Raw genomic sequence first — 22,137 nt, 5'->3', positions numbered from 1 at the left:
TGTCATATATTTCTTCCTTCAAAATAATTAATTACTACATTTTAACATTATGCACATTTGTTTGGAAAGATATTTATATTGATAATAAAAAATGTAAATTACATTGTCGGTAAAGGTTTTCCAATAATCCAAAAGATAAATTAACTGTAATATATGTACGACCTAATCTAATCAAACTAATGTAGGAATGAACTTGATCGATACCATGATCCATCTATTCTTCAATTACCTACAAAGTTGAAGAAAATGAACCTTAGTCAACTTTCATTACGGAAAATGCATAAGCATAAGCATAAACATTAAGTACATTCCAAATAGGAACTTTTTAACATAAACGTCCAAAGTTCATACAACCAAGGTTCTTTATAAAAGACCCATAAAGAACACAAAAGATAAAAGAAAAACACCGACTACATAAGCATAAGCATAAGCATAAACAGAGAATCAAATAAATATGTTTCAATTCAATCTTTAAAGACCTAACAATATTCTGATTTAAATTTAAAACTTAAGCATACACGTATCCTTAGCCCCCCTTCAAAGTCATTTATAAACTTAAACATTAACTTAGCATCTCACTCACTCCTTCCAAGGTCATTATCAAAAATAAATGTATCACTCCCCTCCCACCCAAGTCATACAACCAAGTTTCTTAGTAAAAGATTCATAAGGGAAGCAAAAGAGAAATAAAAACACCAACTTCATAAGCATAAGCATAATATATAAGTAATGCAATAATTTGTTTTGATTCATTCTTTACAGACCCAACAATGTTTCAGTTTGCATCAAAGAACAACTTAAGCATAAACGTACCCCTAGTCCCAACCCCCCCGCCCCCCCAAGTCATTTCTAACCTTAGCAACTCACTCCCTCCTTCCAAGGTCATTATTAAACATAAATGTATCTCCCCCCCCCCCCCCCAATTTCCCACTCCCTCACCCCTTCTAAAGTCAAAGTTGAGCTTAAACATGAACTTAGCACTCCCACCGTCCCGCTCCCCACTTCCAAGGTCATTAATAAACCTAAACTTACAACATGCCTCCTCCATTCCACAAACACCTATGCTACGAATAAAACTACATTTTATTCGTAAAACATGTGTAAGCAGAACCAACAAAATAGCTAGCTTATCAATGACTACCATAACTGCAGGATAGTCAACACAACTATGAACAGAGATCCAGAGTACATGTCAACATGATTCCTCAAACATATGTCTAAAAATCAACAAAATAGCATTTCAATGACTACCATAACTGCAGGATAGTCGACGCAACAACACGTGTTGTAATAAAATCCACACAAAAATTCATATAAAGTTGTCTCGTTTACAAATTTTACCTTTGAGATTGGGAACAGAAAATATATTTGTTAACGAATTCAGCCCACTCCGTTCTTACGACATCTAAATCGTCCTGTGAGTATGTTGAGGTTGATCCTTCCATCTATTCATCATTTAAAAATGATTTAATATGCAACAATTGTACATAACATAAGTAGTTCAAAAAGGTAAAATGAAATACTTACTACTTCAATGATTGTCCTGTTGCTTGACAATATTATATCCCGCATGAATCGCATCACATAATACCCGCACTCCACAATGCCACCTTGCTTCGGACACTATCCATCAGAGAAAAAGAACAAAATACCCATGATACAGTTGCAAAACATAAAGTATGTTTACCTATTTCTTCTACTAAATCCCCATTCCTCATACCTTGATTATCCTCCAAACAGGCTTCTTCTTGTTCGAAATGTCGAAAGCCCTAAGAATGCATATCAAACAACGTAAGTTACACAATCATTGTCTCATATGCAACATATTAACTCATTATTGTTTTATCATAGATAAAAGTTCCAACATACATCCGGACGACATCAGAGGCATCATTGTTAATTCGATTTCTCAAAGGATCCATCCAATATGCAGTGCCTCTTGAAAAATCGATGGCTATTAGACACCAATGGTTTCTATATTGACAGGTAAATGTGAGTTAAACTTAGAATGAAGGTCATATAGTTCATTAGATGCATTAGCTGAAAAAAGTTTTGCACATACCCTGAATTGTAAGGAAACATCAAAATCTGACGATGGTCGGTCCCAAGCAATCTAGCATTCAGGATCTGTGCTCGATCTTCTTTACTTATACCAACTGAAATAGAGCCAGCGTCTGCAAACTTGTAGGATCCCAACGTTCCATTCTCTTCCATCACTTTGTAGAGGTGACTACAAATATGAATAGCATACTCGACTTTACTGCGTGGTACACGTTATTATACTATGTAATTGATGTACAAAAGAGGTAACTTACAACATGAATGCATCAATGCATTGGGTTGATATAGGCTGCATTTGACAAAATTCTTGGAGTGCCTCGAGGAATATGCAACATTTTCGTTCATACCCAAAAACTTTAGCAGGTACGTGAATTTGAATTTTTGACCCAATATAATCAAGTTCCCATAGCAATAATCGTAGTGTAACTGGTGCTCTCTTTGTATTCAGTGTCAACGACGGTAATCGCGGATCAGCTTGGTACACGCTTTTCATCTGCCACAAACATAAAATCTCATCCATATGAAAAATATTTAAACCAAATCTATTGTGAAAAACACATTACCTTTTCGTCTAGGGGAATGACTAAATGACGAGGCCATAACAACTGTGAACCAACTTCTTGGGAAAGCATAGTCCTACCTTCCCTTGTTGGAACAGGAACGAAGCAATTACCATCGGTAACCATGTCCACTGATACCTTCACGTTGTCACCGTCCATGTAGTAGTCGAAAATAGTTCCAGCACCGACAACATTGTCCTTAGTCCCAATTGCAAGTCGACAAGAAGTGCCATCCTACAATATACATTGAAAGAAAATATGATCATATTACTATATTGCATCTGAGAAATTGGAAACTATAGGAATCAAATTCATACTGACCTTCACTTTTTTCAAAGTCTCAATCGATGCACAAACATATTTGTTCTCCTCACCAACCTTCGCCGCACATAAGTGTTAATTGATAAGATATTTAATCATTAAAAAAATAACGTTTGAGTTAAAAAAATAAAAGTAGATGCTTTCTACCTTATCTTCTTTTTCTATTGTCAAGTCCTCTATTGTCAAGTCTTCTAGAACTTGTCTATTTTCTTCTTTTGCGTCATGATCATTTGCATCATCTGATGTGTCAATGCTTTTAGAAGCCATTTGACTCTTGATCTTGCTCTCGTCAGTTTCTCCCTTTGTGGCCACTTCAGGAACCTTCTTATGCTTCATTAATTCTGCTTCCAGTTCTAAGATACGAGCAGCCATTCTCGCTCGCTCTTCAGCATAATCTTCTTCTTTACCGACCTTCTTTCGTTTTTCTCTTGCAGTGTGGAAGTATTTACTTGGTGTGACGTATTGACCCACCCCTCGAATCCTTCCTGGTGGATCATTCCCTCCGATGGCTTGCGATAATATATCACAAGTTACGTTGTCCATTGAATGAGACGCACGTTTTGAAACAAGTAGGTTGTCCTATCATGAAAAGGTTATAGTATTTTTAGTAACTACACAAAAAAAAAAAAAACAGCCTTAGAAGAGGAAAGTACTTACAATTTTATTGGCCACCTCCTTTGTGTCTATGTCTGGAATTTCTCCATCTTTAGTAGTTCGTGCTTTCTTCCATACTAAAGCACGATCAATTAACTCACCATTAGATGTGCTTGCTTTCTGAAAAAGGAAAGAACATTATGATTAGTTATAACGCATTACATGTTGCATTATGTTAACAAGCATATATACTATTCTCTGCGTACCATCTCTTCGGTAAGGTTTGCATAACCTTTTCGCGACATTCGATGGTTGTACTTGTTGTTCTTTCTCCGCTCACGTCCCTTGTTGCTAACCATCTTCACACATAAACTACATTTTAGTATAATTACTGTCATATATGAATGAAGAGAATGGTGATTATAGTTACCTCAAATTGTTCGGTTAATCTGGAAGCGACAAATATGTTCCAATGCTCACGATCGATGAAAGAGTATTCTGTTGGTGGGTCTTTTAGTTTCTCCAAATCTTTCTTATATGGTAATACATGCTTTGTAGTTAGCGACGACTTGAAGTTTCGAAAACATACACTCGCATTTTGTAAAATACTCTTTTTGGATCTGGGGTCTACTACGAAGCCACCCTATTACATTACATTATATAATGAACGTTAGTGACAAAATGCGAACAACGTTACTAACTAAAGGTCAGAAAATTACCTCAATTAGTTCGTAAATTTTATCTTTGAGCTCTGTAGGTACATCCTTCCAGGATTGGTAACTGATCGGAACATGAACCCGCACGGTTGTTCCAATGAAACTCTTTAACTTGGTTGCACTTTCACCAATGGGTTGACCGAGCTCATTGTATTCAACCACTCTCTTGTGTCCATCACAACTAACCCGTGTGATCTCAGACATTCCCGTAGGTCCACGTGTACCTTTACCTTTATTAATGACTCCCTCGGTACTCGGTACGCTCGAGCAACCAGCTTCTAATCTAGCTTGTTTTCCAAGTGTCATTGTTTGGTAAGTGATGGTCCACCTGCATGAAATGACACATAATTCTCAGTATAATACACTATTCATCAACATATCAATTATTTAGGCGAAATGAAAATGAAAAACACTAATCATAAACAACAATAATCCATTAGTGAGATCCATCAAAAAGTTGACATAACATATCGATCAACATACATGAAGATTTGATAAGTTTGTTACAAGACGTAAAAGAAAATGTTTACAAGTATCACTAATCGCTCAATGGAAATACTAAAAAACAAAGCTAAGAACTGCCAAGTGGACTATTGAATACTACAAGTAGATCTTCCAGATTGGAATTGAAAGTGTCCTGCAAAGAAAGAAAGAATAATATTATTTATTAGGCTTAAAATGAATGTTTTTCAATGACTAGAATGAATGATGGGAAACTTTGGAGAAACATTATATTACCAAATGTTTATGTGTTTACCCAAGTGCCTTCACAGTCGACCCTGATATATGGGATCTCTTCATCTTCTCTAGTCATGTCTGCTGGACATTCTAAAATTGCCGGACAATGGAGGGATGTATCGCCTAGCTCGTCGTTGTTAAAATTACGAACAAAATCTTTTTCTTGTGGCTTCACAACGACGGACCATCTATCATCACTGGGATCTTTAACATAGAACACTTGTCTTGCTTGTGATGCTAATATGAATGAATCTGAATAGTGTCCTATACGATTGAGGTCAACTAGTGTGAATCCAAGATCGTCTACTCGTACTCCATTCTTCGTATCGACCCAGTCACATCTAAACAGTGTGACCCCAAAAGTGTTGTAACTGACTTCCCATATTCCTTGAATCACAAACAACGCTCTTCTTAGCCACGAAAAGAAAAGAAAAAACAATCATCGAACATCACTTCTTAGGTATTTAAGGTTATGAAAAGAAGAAAAAAGTATAGCACTCAACACTTCAATAAGATGGAATTTCCAACATAGCAAGTGCAGAATTTCAAAAGTCTTGAAACAACTTAAACATACTCGAAGTCAATCTCAACGACATCAAAGGGACCTCTCAATTAAGCAAGAAAACAAGAATCAAAACACGAAGAAGAAAAAATATATAAACTCACAAACATATACAATGTTAACGCAATAACTTACAACATGAATGCATTGGTAAAGGAAAACCAACCATAAAAGCAATAGTTGAACAAGAAAAAGAACAACAGATCAGGAAACTAATATTTAGGTACCAATAACCAAACAAGAGTTTTGTAAAGGAATGGTAGCAATATACGGGATTAGACCTGTGCAGTATTTAAGTTAAAAAAAACGTTAGAAGCTTACCGGGTAGTCGGAACCTAATGCTAAGGATGCTTTGCAACTTAAAAGTGATCTAAACCAGAAGATGTTCGGGCTGCCAAGAAAAAGATTAGATCATCAATAATCACATCTACTTTCATCAACTTTCATGTTTGTGTAACCTAATTCCAGTCACAAGAAAATTAAATAAATCAAGCAAAAGTATACATGAAATCTTTAATCCTTGTTCTGAATATACAGTAAAAAGAATAATAGCTAATTTGATCTCTCTTCCTAAATTAGATAAGTGCCCACAGTGGTTAAAATCTTTAATCAAGAACTTTCAGAAATCAAGGTTCAAAGCAGAGGAGAGAGATCCCATGAAGCGATGAAACCAGAAAATCGTCCATCACATGAAAAGAAGGGTTAATATGATAGATGTTTTTAATATGATAGATGAAATACTCATACTTATGGTTTGTTGCTCCCATAGGACAGAACACTGAACCGATACAAAGGCATCACATGGAAGCAAAGAAGCTGATTGCCAGAAAAAGAGAAAAAGGTGATCGACCATGGGGTTGAGGCATCCATGCACGAAAGTGGAAGTTTTGAGCTTGGTAAGCTCTGAAATGAGCTATGAGGCCTGACCTACTATTTAGGAAGATTTGCATTTTGATGCCCCACATATCCATTTTGCAACCAAATTTTAGCCTTAATGAACAAACGTCAAAAAAATTGAGAGGAGTTGAAAGGTTATTAAATAACCCGACTAAAAGAAGAGGGGCGAAGTGAACTCCTTATTCTTAAAAGGAGCGGCGCAAGTGAAGAAGGAGTTGAGAAAGCTTTCTTGGCAGTAGGGGCACACCCACGAATTTGCTTGACTTTAGTTTATTTTAGTAAAACGAAATGAACTCCACTAAGGGAAAAGCTTAAACAAAAAAATCCCCACTGGAAGAATGAAGGATAAGCTTTTCAAGTCAGATTAGAGAAAAAGGAAGAAATTCAAGAAAGTATATCTCATTCTCATATTCTACCAGATCGAAATCATTTAGTGCTTTCTTTAGCTTCTATTTCTTCTTGTCTTTGACTATGAATCTAATAGTCGACGATACTATTAATAACTAGTCAATTTCAAAAGATCACCTAAATGAACAAGGTGAAAAGAATATTGAATTTCGTTAGTTTCATCTTTCACTACTAACTAGCCCTAGCTGCTTGCATGAACGCTTTATATAGACTGACGAGTGAACAAGAGGAAGTAGGGTCGTATCTAGTGGGTAGAGGCCTACTTGTGACTAGCCCCTGTTCGGATGCAAGTCAGATCGACCTACAAGCTTCGTTGATAGGGCATTTATATCATCAGAGTTGTGTGAAATTGGAATTCATAGGTTTCCGCATAAGAGAAGTTAGCCAGCTGGGTAGGTTAGAATACCTACAAGATCTTTTTAAAATATGTATCTTCATATTACAACATGAATGCATTGGTAAAGGAAAACCAAACATCAATGGCATATTGAAAGAGAACAACATTGGCATCCAAATAAAACCTACTTGAACACCTTTAACTTATGCAGGACATAGTTCTCAAAGAGCAGAAAAACCCAAATGAAAAAGAGGAAAAAGCGAGATCTTAATTATCAATTACTCAGGCTAACTATTACTACTCAAGGTGGCAACATTCTTCTCTCTTATCTCTATCATTTGCAAGTGCTAGGATAAAGAAGAAAGTCAGTTTTCAATATTTAAAAGTAAACGTATATGATAAACATCGTTTAGTAAACATATATGAACTTAACTTTCAGCATAAAAAATGCCAATGGGAGAAAAGAGAATGATGGAAACGGACTGAATTATGTTAGGGCTCACGAATTACCTCAAATAGCTTTCATTACGGACTGAATCTTGATTGTTTTATTTTTGCAGAAACATTTGCGCTCCTCACTATTTTTGTGTCAAGTGCAGCCTGTGAAATCGAAAGTATAATAAAAAATAATCCTTTTGTATTTGTTGCTTCATGCATAGGAATCGATGATCATATATAGATATGACTTCTATCATTATACAAACAATATCTATATCAACCATTTAACCTTTGGAATTCTAACAAGGCAGCTTTGAAAAAAAAAAGTGGCATCCTAGTAACTTCAATACATTAAATATTTCAATGATTAGAGTTAAGCTTGTTTACAATCATAAATCTTACACATATATATTTAGATTCAAATAAAAACAACATAGATCAAACTGCTTCATTATGAAATATATTGAAATTGATAACAAAAGTATACATATAGATGCAATTTAAAAAACTGAAAATCCAAAGGGACCTGATTAGAAGTTGTTATCTAAATAGCTATAAAGTTTTTCTTCAAACTGATCAAAAGTCACCAATAATGAATTGGATTAAGGAGATAAAGGGATGAGTGTCTGAAGAATATCTGTGAAATTTGTGAAAACAAAAAAGTAGTACCTGAAGAATATCAACGTCGAGTATGAACCTTAGAACTTGTTCCTCCAAATAGACCTGCTGTCAACGGAGTAAGAAATTAAATATATTGAATAACAATTGAAAAGGAGTGGGTAGACTCTTATAACAAATAAATACTTAAACAATATTCTCGTAAACTGCTCTAAAGAGGCTATATCAAACATGATACAGCAAAAATTGTACAACTATCAAATCGACTAAATAACAACAGTAGCAAAAGAATTGACAGTTACTGTTGAAATTGCAAAAGTGGTGAACGTTTTCAGATACTTTCTATAAACCATGTAGGCAGAGCAAAGTGTTTTTCATATCCTTAGTAGTTAAGCACATGTCTTGCATCTGATAGATTTAACTCCACAAAAGGAAAATACCAAACTCCACTATTCGCACTAGATTATTCCCATAGATTCACACGATGCCTTTTAAGTTGAGAGTTGGTGAAAGGTAGAATTCCACCAATATAAAAAAAAAAACAACAATATCAAACTGAAGACAAGAGAGGTAATGAGTTAACCATTATAAAGTTTCTCGATTAACATGCTAATAGAGATTATGATGTAAACACTATAAAATAGCTTTTACCTAAATCAAATAGTCTATTCACACATTCTGGAATAGCAGCTAGTTTTGGGTTATGCATTTCTTCAACTATTAGAACAACCTTCCTTGGTGTTCGTATTGGAAACATTATGGTTATTCATTAAGTAACAACAGAATGATGAAACAATGCAATTGGATAGCCTTCATTTCTGAGATCATGATTCCATTTTCCATTACCATTCCTTCTTAAATCTATAGCTTTGCCATTGCATCTGATGTGATACAACCCAAACCTTTCCCCCACTCTAAATCTTTTTTCTGATTTTTCTTTAGAGCTCTGACCAAGTAGCGATAATGGGATTTGGATACCGACCAGAAATGACTAGAGGAAATAATGTGGACCTACAACCTCAATGTTGGTGCAACACTTCCATCTAGCTATTATTGGAGATAATGCCTTGTGGCTTTTGCTTTTTTCTCTACACTGCAGGCTTGGTAAGTGAAACCATTAAAAGGGTTTAATTTCTAACCATCTCAATTGTCTCTCTGAAAGTACTAATCCAATTTCTGTCCTGTCAAGGTCAACTAGCATTTCAGGTTCAAGAAGAAGTTCCAACCAAGACATCTTTGTCTCATAAAGAGGGTTTTAATAATTACTCGAGTAAGAACAGAAAGCGAAGGTTCTTCTTAATGAAGAGTTTAATATACAATATGCTTCAAAGAGTACGGTTCTTGAAAGGTTAAAGAGAAATTATATTTTTCACAGAAAAGAACAGTACATTTATTAAAATCAAGTGTAATTATCATTCAGCTTCCACATTAGATAATAAAGAAACTCAAAACTCGAGATTGAGTTTCCAAAAACAAATTCTTTGAGAGCACAATGACAAAAAAAAAACCTCTTTTGACTTTCAACCATCTCAAATCAATCATAAATCATAAACTTAAATCGATACCCACGTCTAAGACCCAATAACATTTTCTAAGTTACACAAAACAATGCTCAAAGAGTTTACCGGAGCTATCATTTACTCTGAAACCATCTCAAACCTCATTCTTATAATACGAACCTAAACACAACAAAAGTTTAAAAGTTGGACCGAAAACCACATCAACAATAAACTCGAAAGGGATCAAAGTCTCGATACTCACCGAGAATTTACTAATTGAACCTTAACCAGGACAATATACTAACACCATTCAAAACTCGATAACTCGAATCTTAAGACACAGTACCATATGTAAATAAAACGAGTCAAATGGACTGTAGGTAACAAGAAAATAGCGAGAATAATGCTGAAACGCCACAACACGAGCTGGACATGGAAGATTAAATGAGATTATGAAGCGCGAGGAAGTTAAAAGATAGCAATTATACATTTACATATTGCCATCTTACTTTTAAAAATGAAAGGAAAAATAAAACACGCATTTTAGAATACTATGAAAAGTTCACACTGAAGCACCAAAGTTTAGAAAAGTTTCAATAGTCTTATTCTTCATACAGAAGAGAAGATAATCTTTGCATGCATCAATCACATTAGTTTCCAAGATGGTAAGTTCAATATAACATCAAATAAAAAAATGTGTCTAATGCATGAGCTGATGAGCATGATCTTGGCAGTTACTTTCTCTTGGATGGAAAATTAGAGTTTCCTTGGATGCTGGGAAACTATAAGAAACTATAAAAAGAAAGTTCCCAAAGAAGTAGAGGGGTAAATTTAAAACTGAAAACAAAACCCCGTATTAGCGTAGTTCATACGGTTAATAAGTGATGGTTAAGTTAACTATACAAGTTTAAACCGAGAATATTTCAGTTTATAGCTAGGAACCAAGCTATCATATTACTATACACCCTTTTGAACACCAGATAAGCAGAAAAACCATATCCATCTCAAGATCTTTGACAAATGTAACAACCAAGTAAATTTTCGCCTTTTTGGTGATGGTAAATTCAATAACACATTAAACCAAAATACAATGAATCTGTGACAAAGCTTTAGCATAATCTTCGAACTTGGATCATAGAAAACAAAATAACAGACCCAAAGGATGAAGCCAAAATAAGAATGATGACAACCACAATTGATCCACTAAATATGAGTGATGATCTAATGCAACCAAACACCCTGCATTCCAAGGAAGCCTTAACATGTTTGTGTAACCTAATTCCAGTCACAAGGAAGCCTTAACATTCCAAAGAAGCTTACCGGGTAGTCGGAACCAAATGCTAAGGATGCTTTGCAACTTAAAAGTGATCTAAACCAGAAGATGTTCGGGCTGCCAAGAAAAGATTAGATCATCAATAACCACATCTACTTTCATCAACTTTCATGTTTGTGTAACCTAATTCCAGTCACAAGAAAATTAAATAAATCAAGCAAAAGTATTTGAGTCATTCGGGCCAACTTCTCTTAAATCTAATTCTGGGAGTTGAAGATCTTTTTAAAATATGTATCTTCATATTACAATAGCATGCATAATTAGAGATATGAGCCGAAAGAGAACATCAATGGCATATTGAAAGAGAACAACATTGGCATCATAACATAACCTACTTGAACACCTTTAACTTATGCAGAACATAGTTATCAAAGAGCAGAAAAACCCAAATGAAAAAGAGGAAAAAACGAGATCTTAATTATCAATTACTCAGGCTAACTATTACTACTCAAGGTGGCAACATTCTTCTCTCTTATCTCTATCATTTGCAAGTGCTAGGATAAAGAAGAAAGTCAATTTTCAATATTTAAAAGTAAACGTATATGATAAACATCGTGTAGTAATCATATATGAACTTAACTTTCAGCATAAAAAATGCCAATGGGAGAAAAGAGAATGATGGAAACGAACCAGCAAAAAGGAGCGTTCTAGGAATGAGGATGAAAGTAGCACAGCTACAGGGAAATCGAAGAGAGGATGAACCTTATTATCATGTTTGTTTTCAGTCTCCTTAAAACCAAGATTCTGAGAGTTTGAAATTCCACTTCAAGTGCATTGTCAGTTAGCTATGTTTATTATATTGTGGTTTCGGGGAGAGGGAGGGAGGGAGAGAGGAAGGGAGGGAGGAAGGGAGGGAGAGGGAGGGAGAAGGAGGGAGTGAGAGGGAGGTAGGGAGAGAGAGGGAAAAAACCTATCTTCTTTTGGATTTATGAAAAAAGGTTTTGCATACCAAAGGTTCCTAGAAAGTACAAGGTGTTCCTTTAGTCTGCTTTCTTCAAAGGGTTTAATTCGATATGATTACGTTCAAGAAGTATCACCTCTTATTTGTATCCAACATAACCATTCTTTCCCAAAGTACACACCTCTTCTTGAACTCCCATATCTCTAAGGCTATAGGCAAAATTTACAAAAGTCTCGAACTTTAGTTTTGTTTGCCCTTATAATGTTATGGATTCTCTTCTTCCAATGTTGGTTGTTCAAAGATTAGGAGAACCTTACTTCATGCACCTTATATTCCAACTTTGAAAGACCAAGGAGAAAGCTTCCAGCCAAAGCACAAAGCCAAGGTTCGACACCTAGGGCCTCAATCGATGTGGCCATCCTTGCTACATTTTCAGACCAGCAAGATATAATAAGATTATTTCAACAAACAACTTTTCAATCTACAGAGTTATCTTCCTAAATGAGGTGAAAAGAGAGGGATCAAACGTACTTCTATTGAAATTCTTTTAAAATATAATTATTCCCTTTCAATTAATGGCGTGACTAAATCGAAAATATTAAATCTATTTGTGTGTAATGGTGTGACTAAATTGGAAATATTAAATCTAATATGTGTAAAGTGTGAACTTTGTGGTTCCTGACAAATGAAAAATGTACTACACTAACATTATAAATTTATTTTGTAAATTTGTTATTATGGTACAGTTAAATAATCCCCTCCACGTATTTAGAAATGTTTGTTTTCTTCACAGGAGAGTTGGGAACAAGGAATGAAAGAGTGGTCACAGCAAAAAATTATCCATAAGCAGAACTTTTCTGTTCCATCTCGTGGAAATACAAATCTTAAGGCTAAAGGTCTTTTTATTTTAATAATATGTGGCACATAGGAAGTGTGTTTGTTGAGCTATGTTGATCATTTTGCCAATCTTGATATCAAAAGTTCAATTACCTAACCCAAGTATTGCCAAATATGTGCATACATATATATATATATTGTCGTGAATATCCTAAGAGCTACAATCTTTTCTTCATTTTCTGAACGAGATTATTGATATCAACCATGACTACAAGAGATTTTAATAAGAAAGAAGGTTAGAAAACATGATCATAACTAATCGATTGACTCGATCTTAAACAGAATATCTATACAACAAACCTCAGCCGAACCACTTAGTTTTAGTTTCACACAAAACAAACACAAGTCAAAACCGAGCTCCTAGCTAGACCAAACCCACTACGAATTTTGGTCCATGTGATCGGATGTTACTCGCACTCTAAACTCAGCTATTGAAAATTGCATTAATTAGAAAAGGGTGTCAATAGATTTTGAAGAAATCCAAAAAAAAAACAACGATGAAAAACAAAAATTGCAGCCATAAGAGAAAGGTAACTAAGAAGAAGGGGAAGAAGAAGAATAAGAAGAAGAATAAGAAGAAGAAGAAGAAGAAGAATTGTTAAAATTATTATAATTTACCTTAGAGTTGAGTGTGGGATTACGAAGAAGTTGATAGAGGATTGGCATTTTTAATTTGCGGGATAATATTATGCTCTATACACAACCTTATAATTTACCTTTGCTTCCTTTTATACACAAATTTATAATTATGTATATGTGAATGAGAAAGGTGCTGTCTCACAAAGAAAACAACCACTAACTTACAAATTAATTAATTTTGCGATGCCTTGATATCTACATGGGATGAAACTTTGAATAAAAGATAAAGCATCGAAGTTAATTCTAAAAACGACAAAACAAGCAACTACACCAACCTTAGTTCCAAAGGGGCCAACAGGATGATTTATGTCAAGTATGTCTTTTCCCTGCAAACGTTAAACCAACTAAAATGAGACTTGCATCCAATACGAAAAACACATCCATCAGAAGCCAGCTTATAAAAAATATGAACATAAACCGCTCAGTTTTTGGATTGAGAGAGACGACGTCGGCGGCCGGAAATCAGATGCGAGCGGGGGATGATGGAGGGAGAAAACGGCAACGATCGATCGGGTGGTGGAGGGAGAAATCGGCGACGATGGTGGAAGGCTTATACGGCTGAGCTCGATCGGTTGGTGGAGGGAGAAAACAGCAACGATGGTGGATGGGAGGGAGAGAACGGCTGAGGTCGGACGACTTTGAGAGGTGGGTGGCGGACGGAAACGACGGCTAAGGTATGCGAGTGGTGGAGGACGGAGGGAGACGACGGCGGAGATTGGATTGAGAGAGACGGCGTCGAAGGCAGGGAGGCGGCGCGAATGGTGAAGTTAGGGCTTTTTTTTGACACTTGTAATTTGTGTCAAGAAATATTTTTTTTTTTACTAAAATTTGAATAACCTTTTAATGACACTTTAATTATGTCGTTAATTAGCGACGCAATATTTTTGTCAAGGAAAATTGTGTCAAGAATTAATAAAATTATTTTTTTATTTGAATAAGTTTTTAATGACACATAAATTTTGTCGTTAATTAGCGACGCAAATATTTTGTCAAGAAACATTAAATAACAACGCAAAAAATGTGTCGTTAAAAAGTCTGCATTTGTTAGTTTTAACGACACATTTTTCTTCCACCCCACTCTTTTTTACTTTTAACGACACAATAATTTGATTACTAGTGTCGTTGAAACTCAAATTTGTAGTAGTGAAAGCCTATCAAAAGGAGGGCTTTGAACAAGATCAAGCCTAGGTTATCTTGGTCTGTGTTCCATAAATCAGTCCAACAAGAAGAAACTTCTGGATTACTAGTAAGCCCTTGTTCATTGAGGCTAGGCTTTCCGATTATTTTTAGGTTTCAAAGCCTAGAGTACAATGAAATAAGAAAGAAAGCAAAGGTTTATTATTCTTTCAAATCCTATAGAATAGTATGAGATTCAATTGAGTCTCTGAAGTTCAGGCTCGATTCCATTTTTTCGAGTGAGTTGTACCAGGCTCAATGAATAGAAGCAACTCCCACAGAGCGGAAAGCCCTTGTTTATTGAGATGGTGTGACCTGCTCAACTTAATCTTGCAGTTTTTCCTTCCAAACCTACTAGTCAGATTCAAGCCTACCGTCACGCTCCCAATAAGAACCATTTACAACCACGAAGGAGGTTAGACGGATTAGGCGACCAGAGTGGAAAGATAGGGCTTTCTTGTTAAGAGGGATTATTGACATTATTCGAAAAGAGTAAGATGAAGGCTCAATTAAGAAATCGGTACAAGTTCGAAAGGATCAAAGAATTTGAGAAAGCAGACGCAAGCTTCGATCCCTTACTTGTGTCGGGTTTCAGGGCGTTAAATCACCCGATATCAAGCCTATGGTAGAAGTGCACATGAAAAGAAAGAGAAAATGATAGGCTTGGTCCTTTCGTAGGCTTGATCCTTTCGTACTTTTCTTGCAAAAAACACCAGTAGAAAATCCCACTACGCGGTTATTTACAGGACAAATAGTAGTTGAGGCGCGGCCCCAGATTTCAAGCAGCTTTGTGCATTGCCTTTTTCTGAAATCCGAGGTACGGAATTGTGTGCCTTTCTTCAGTAGGTTTCTAGTAGTGTTATGAATGAAATATCTTATGCAAATATAAACTTCCCCTTTTGCGACATGAATGAATTACCAAAACCTGTCATTTTTTCTAATAAATGGAGTAGTTCACTACTCTATATAGAAAGGATCAAATCAGTCAAATGAGTAATTTAGGATTTGACATTCAAACTTCTCTCAAAGATAGGAATGGAATACTCTTGAAATCAGATCAAAAGGGTTGAATCAAGCCTTTATTAATGATTGAGTAGAGTTCTGAAGAGTTTTTGAAGTCAAAATCAACCGTGGGGAAGAGGTCAATATGGATATAAACAAGTCCTTCGTACGAGTCGAACAAGAAGAATAAGAGTTTTCCTATCGACTTATATCTGATTATTTCTGTCCTTTGTATGATTTTCATAAATATTCCAATTCCACTTGGTCTTTCGACCTTTCTTTAATGCATCGCAATTCGATAGTTCCATGGGAATGCCCTTTCTCTTGCTTTCTTTGTTCATTAATTGAGATAAGCGCACATTGAGGAGACAGAGGTTACGAAGAACAGGCAGCCCCAAGGCTAAATTTTCAAGGCTGACCAGCTCAATGAGCCGCCTTTGTTCTCTTTATCTTCTGTTAGAAAGGAGAATAGATCTGTTCAATTTCATAATTCAAGGACCCACGGGTTAGGGCCGAGTCTCATGAAGTAGGGTCGAGGCATGCTTTATTCCTTTAACGGATTAAACCCTAGCTAGGTCAGGACCAAGATGAACTAAGCTCATTTTACACCGCTCATCATAGAAGTTGTCTAAACTTCTAAATATAGATTGAAGAGGACTGAGGGCTTGATCGAAAGGAGAGAGGTCCAGAATCCAACAATTTCAAAAACTAGGCTCGACTAAAAGGTGAGGGCAGTATAGAAAAGTCTGAGAGTTCCATGTATGGATCTTGATCTAACTCCAAACTGAGACCGAGTTAGCCTGCCCGTACTATAGAAGTTGGTGTTCATCTTGATGCTCATTAAGGATTATAAATTGAGTAGCAGCAGGCTTCGTAAAGAGTTGACAAACAAAGACAACCTACTTTTCGCAAATTCTTTGCACCTTGCTACGCTTCTCAAATGTGAAGGGCAAAGTCACCCTTACGCGGAGCTTCTGGTGTTCGCTCCTCTGTTGGTGGAAATCTTCTTTTTCGATATGTCTAGCTTTGCTAGAAAGCTGGAAAACAAAGAAAAACAAAGCAAAGGCTTCATAAGGAGGCTATGCGTAGCTAAAAAACATAAAAGAAAGAAATGTAGGTGTCTTGTCCGCTCCGTTGGAAAACAAAGGTAAAAAGAAGATTGAATCGGCTAAGCTACACGCTACGCTTCAAGCAAGAGTTTTAGGCCATATAAGAAAGTAGTTTCAGGCTGTCTGTTACGGCTCTGCCTCCACTCCGAATGGATAAATACAAGATCAAGTGCTTTCATTGCTACATGTAGGATAGATCAAGTGCTTATTGAAAGGCTATGTAGATCACTGACTTCATCTTCTCATGAACCTCAAATGAAACCAAAGAAAATCAAAGAATTTGATAAGCTCATTAAACAAAGTATCTAAGAAGAGAAAACGAGTCCTTCGCAAATTCTTTGCCCCTTGCCTAGGTTAATATGGATTTCTTTCGTTGCACTCCTTTGAAGGATAATTCCTTATTCAATAAGCTGAGATAATTCTTTAATTCTTTTGTTTTGAGTCGAGTTATTTCATTAATGCACTCCTTCTAAGAATAATAAGGGATAAGTCCTTATTTTTTATTGAGGGCTTCGATCATTCTTTTCTTTTCTTTGGTTTTCATTCTTTGAATTGGACGTGAATGAGAAGATGAAGTTAGTGATCCACCCACTCCATAGAAGCAACTTGAACCTCCGAGAGTTAGTAGTCAAGGAAGATCAAACCTAAATCAAGAGTTCAGAGGACCCGTCCTTCTTAGTTCAGTGATTGAATCTACCATATTCACTTTTTTTAGGACGAGGATTCGGAAGGCTCTTGCTTTTTTCTTCTTATTCCTCAATGAACAAAGGGTGGGAAAGGGGAAGAGTGAAAGTTGGCTCTTCCTTAGATCGCCCCAAGGTCAGGGCTGAAGAGTTTGAATCTGAGGTCTCTTTGGATGTGAACCTCTCAACCTCTTCTGATACCTTTTCACTTCTAATTCTGAATTGATGAATGAACTTGACTAAGTGGATCTCCTCTCTTTTTTGACATCTAGTCAAAGCCTTTATTTATTAGTCAAACCTTGTATTTCTACTTTCCTAGGAGCAACAAGGTTATAATTGTATGAGCGGGTTCTGGTGCAGGGCAGTCTTCCGTATGGAAAGAAAAATATTTTGAGTATAATCCAGTTTAGGAACCAGTCATTTGGGCTCTTTCTGGGCTAATCCCGCATCTGAATCTATACCTATTGAGTGCAAACATAGCTTTTTCTAAGTAGAGATTATTTCTGAGTTCATTAACTCTATTCTAAATCTAATGAGAATAGAGTTGTCCGAGCTTAGCTCTTCTCAACTTCTACAACTAGGTTGCTTCGTACCGATGATTCTTTGATCTTTATTCTAATTTCTCACTAGAAATGAGGAAATTGATTGATCATAGTTATTCCTTGACTCTTGACCGAGATTCTACTTTCTCTCTCTCCGAGTCCCATATATATGAGGAATACAATAACTAGGGTTAGGATAACCTTTCCAATCGAAAGAGATACCTTCCTCAATCCACACCCCCGTTTTCAATTGAAATGGAACCTATAGCGAAAACTGCTCCATGGGGTACTTTACCTCTTCTTTAAGTACTATTTTCACTCCTCCGTAGGAGTCTTCCTTAACGTGGCAGGAGGGATCAAACTCATTTTTTAGTCTCGAGGAATGGCTTGACTAAGTTTATGAGCGGTGTAGAAGGAGAGACTCTTAGGTGAGATAGTACTCAACCTACGAGAGAGTTTACGTAGTTGTAATTGCGTCTTAAGGCACTCAGAAATTGAGTCGACTGAGTTGTATCTTGACTTAGTAGGGGAGTGCTCTTGAACTTCGAACCTCCGATCTTGGGTCTCCTTACCTAGTCTTGTTTTGGTGGACTCCTAGGACCTATAATGGATCCGAGCTTACTGGTTTCAAAAAGGAGATAGCTTCACCAGCTTCCTCTATGGTTGGGGAGTTTGTCCCAGAACTCTGATTGTACTGTATGACCTTTAGGTCTAGCTATTTCATCCCTAGTTATTACTTACGACTTTCTTCTTTTCATATACCATAATCATGAATAATCGCTTTTCCATAATCAAAGCTATTTCCTCAACAAAAAGGGATGCTACAACTGCTACGTGGGCTTCTCTCTTGGATGATGATTTCCCGACTACTGAAGACTATGTCTTAGGCTCGAGCCTTGCCACTCTTAAGTCTAGCTACAGAAGGTGGTTTCCAGCCACCAAAAAAATGTATTGAATTACATCGTCAAACGTTGCCAAATCAATACTACTATGAGAAGAAGAAGGTGAAGAGATCAGATCGTACATCCAAGAGTGAGCATCTCTTCAAAGGTCGGCGAACAACTTTTCTTCTAAGGGGAGTTAGCAAGGTAACTCAAAGCTCAAGCTAGAAGAAACCCCGTAAAGAAAGGCTTCCTTTAACCCGAGAAAAGAAAATAAGCATAAGCAGGTCAGAGCACAGCAGCTTCCCAAGCTACAAGGGTCAGGGTCGTTACAAGCGGCTCTCCTTCCAGAGCCTGTTGTGGGTTAGGTAGAGGTATGAAATGGAGCCTAAAGGTTTAGGGAAGTTGTTTCCCACTACACGGTTGAGGATGAAACCTGGGGAGTGCCCCATAGAGCTGACAACTTTGATCCAGTACCTCTCATCTTATTTATCCATCTGACGTGCAAATTCTCCTTCAAAGAAGAACCTCGAGTGGGGCAGCTTACCACTTTACGACGAATTGTCCCTTCGTGCTGATCTAGTGGTAGTTGGAGTTGCTTTTCTCCTCTTTATTAAGTGGCTTCTTATGTTCGAATCCTCACACTTCTAGCGTATTTATATGCTTTATCCCTAGGTTATCAAGATCGATCGAGACCAATTCGGGGCAAGGGCACTTCTAAAATCAATCAATCGAGTAAAGGTAGGATCTTAGATCGGAAGCTTGACCCATTAGGACAAGTCTTTTCTTTACCACTGCCGAGAGTATAACGATTGGATTGAGACCCGCCTGATGAACTGCTCAATTAGCCTTGACGATTGATTGAGCGAGATTTAGAGAGCTATCAGCCTTCTTTTTAGGGGAATGAAGAAAAAGTTGTGGCAAGGGTCCGAAGGACTTGTTTATTCCACTTAAGCTTGTTGTAGGCAATACGAGTTGATTACATTTTCAAAGCAAATGATAATCTCCCTACCTCTCATTCTTTCTCACTTGGCTAATTTCCATAAGAATATCAAAGGTTTGAGTCCATTTTTTAACATCTTTTCCTGTCCGGAGGCAAACACAACTGCTTAAGCCACAGGATAGTCATACTAAGGATGGGGACCCAGCGGACCTGGTTGAAGGAGCCATAGTTGTTATCCTTGCTTTTGCTGCTATCTCTCTTCCCTAACGCCTGATTTCATCCTTTTATTTCATTTATTTATGTGCACCCTACTATTCATGGAAATAATGGACTCATTCCTTGATGGAGGCATCTGAGTTATTGTTAGTTCTACTAATCGGTTACCTGACGTAATCAATTTCCTGTCTGTTGAAAGAAAGAGATCTGGTAAACTTATCATACATGCCCCCGATTGATAGATTAGAAAAAGAATGTGTATCTAGGAGGGTTCTGATTCTCCCACTATTTACCCTACATGTAGGATACTTCGATCATAGTAGGAATCTTGCATTGACAATTATCCTCGGGCTCAAATCCGTATTGAGAGTGAGATTTTTCGACTAATTAAGCTACCACGGACCGATGGAAATAATAGTTCAAGTGAGAGTTCCTATATTGAATATAGATTGATGAGTCCTTTGGACGGATGGAAGTGATTTCACTATAACATAAAGTTCAAATGATCTATTGATCAAAGACTAAATTCTATTTAGCTTTGTGTGAGTGGATACCATTTTCAAATGAGTAGCATAGATAGAATCAAACTTTTGATTGATCCTTCTATACTCCAAAAGGACGTCCTCAGTCCTTGTTTATTCCACTTAAGCTAGAGCAAGAGCAAGCAAAGAAGCTAGCAACACCACCCCTTTCATCCGTCATGTACTCTCAGAAGCGTGATTGAAGCTGTCGTAGTTTAGTTGGACTAACCCACTCCGTGGTTGCATAAAGAGGCCCTTTATCTATAGCTTTAAGCAACCTACGGCAACAAATGTCCTTCGGACTCCTACGGCCTCCGGACTTCGGACTGACTGGATCAGTGATGCATTCTTTCATCACACACTGAAAGAGAAACCCCTAATTAAGCTAGTCTGGACCTGTCAATATTCTTTTAACCTAATTTCTAGTAGTTCGGGATCTTTGCCTCGTCTTGTGTTGGATACTTGACTCTTATTTCGTCATAATAACCTAGCATTCTTAGAATAACAATTGTGGAAGAGTTCTGGAGAGGACAAAGAAGTACGACCAGCAAATCACTTGAACCGGTAGGTAATTACATATATGAAAAAGTCAGTCAAATTATCATAGTTCCAGGGATGTCTCTCCGTAAAAGCCTCACCCTATTTATTATGAAATATGCTAAGGGCTATTCGGTTCATTGAGTAAGGTGCAGGCGCTAGAAAGAGAGTTTATGGAAGCTTGACCTTTCACCATCACATGTATGTGCCATGAAAAGAAGAAAAAAGAGGTCCCTAGTCACGGAGGAAAGACCGAGTGCACGAGTTAAGGATCAGTACCCAACCAACAGCACTAGAGATCTACCGATCGAGGCATCATAATCTATCCTTGGATTAGTTCTTGTTCCGTAGAGGAAGTGGCCTGAGGCTAGCTCCTGAAACTACTTGAGATTTTTCCTAAACTATTATCAAGAACTACTTGAGATTGATTCGGATATGATGGATTCAATCGCTCTGCTACAGGCTAGCTCTCGCTCCAAGCAGATCCAAGCAAGCTAATTCAGTCAGTTCAAAGCAAGCTGATTTACTTTCAAGGGCATTATCCGGGAAAGTTGATTCAGTTGAAAGGGCAGATGAAGAAGCTATGCTCCGTGGGCGCCTTTTCTCAAACTTCCTGAAACCTAGCCCCAACACTCATGAACTCAGTTCCGAGATCTCTATGGTCGATTTCTCTTTGAATGACTCTTTCCTAGTCTATTTCATACCAACTCTTTCTACTAATTTGGAAGCAAAAGTATGGAATTAACAAGTCCAACGAGAGGTTTTTCGTAACTTCTTTGCGCCTTTGTTTTTGGACGGCTCTTCCCACTCCGTCCCTTCTCAATTAGAATCAGCCTTCCTTCAGTCGACGAACTCAATATTCTTTGTGCCTCAATTCAATTAAATACCACACCCTTCATCAAATGGTCTTTTCACTGATCCGACCAGGACTGAAAGCAAACTCATATGATTTAGTTGGATTTAAGATGATTTACGCTCACCTATAGTCGAGTGGGTTTTGTGCATTTT

General features: G+C 36.9%; 1 protein-coding gene across 1 annotated transcript; it reads right to left on the bottom strand.

Moving 5' to 3' along the window:
• Positions 1-105: 105 nt before the first annotated feature.
• Positions 106-12,402, bottom strand: LOC103504217 (uncharacterized). The gene is made up of 16 exons (XM_051087710.1): positions 12,296-12,402; positions 5,176-5,331; positions 4,256-4,580; positions 3,967-4,179; positions 3,803-3,895; positions 3,600-3,716; positions 3,090-3,521; positions 2,943-2,999; positions 2,625-2,855; positions 2,316-2,554; positions 2,063-2,230; positions 1,870-1,974; positions 1,721-1,769; positions 1,528-1,623; positions 1,342-1,445; positions 106-229 (listed from the first exon to the last, which is right to left on the bottom strand). The coding sequence occupies exons 1-16, from the start codon at positions 12,400-12,402 to the stop codon at positions 226-228; spliced, it is 2,496 nt and encodes an 831-aa protein (XP_050943667.1). The 3' UTR covers positions 106-225.
• Positions 12,403-22,137: the final 9,735 nt, after the last annotated feature.

The sequence above is a fragment of the Cucumis melo genome, chromosome 7, assembly GCF_025177605.1.
Source record: "Cucumis melo cultivar AY chromosome 7, USDA_Cmelo_AY_1.0, whole genome shotgun sequence".
NCBI classification, from domain to species: domain Eukaryota; kingdom Viridiplantae; phylum Streptophyta; class Magnoliopsida; order Cucurbitales; family Cucurbitaceae; genus Cucumis; species Cucumis melo.
This window is presented reverse-complemented; position numbering and strand designations above follow the sequence as displayed.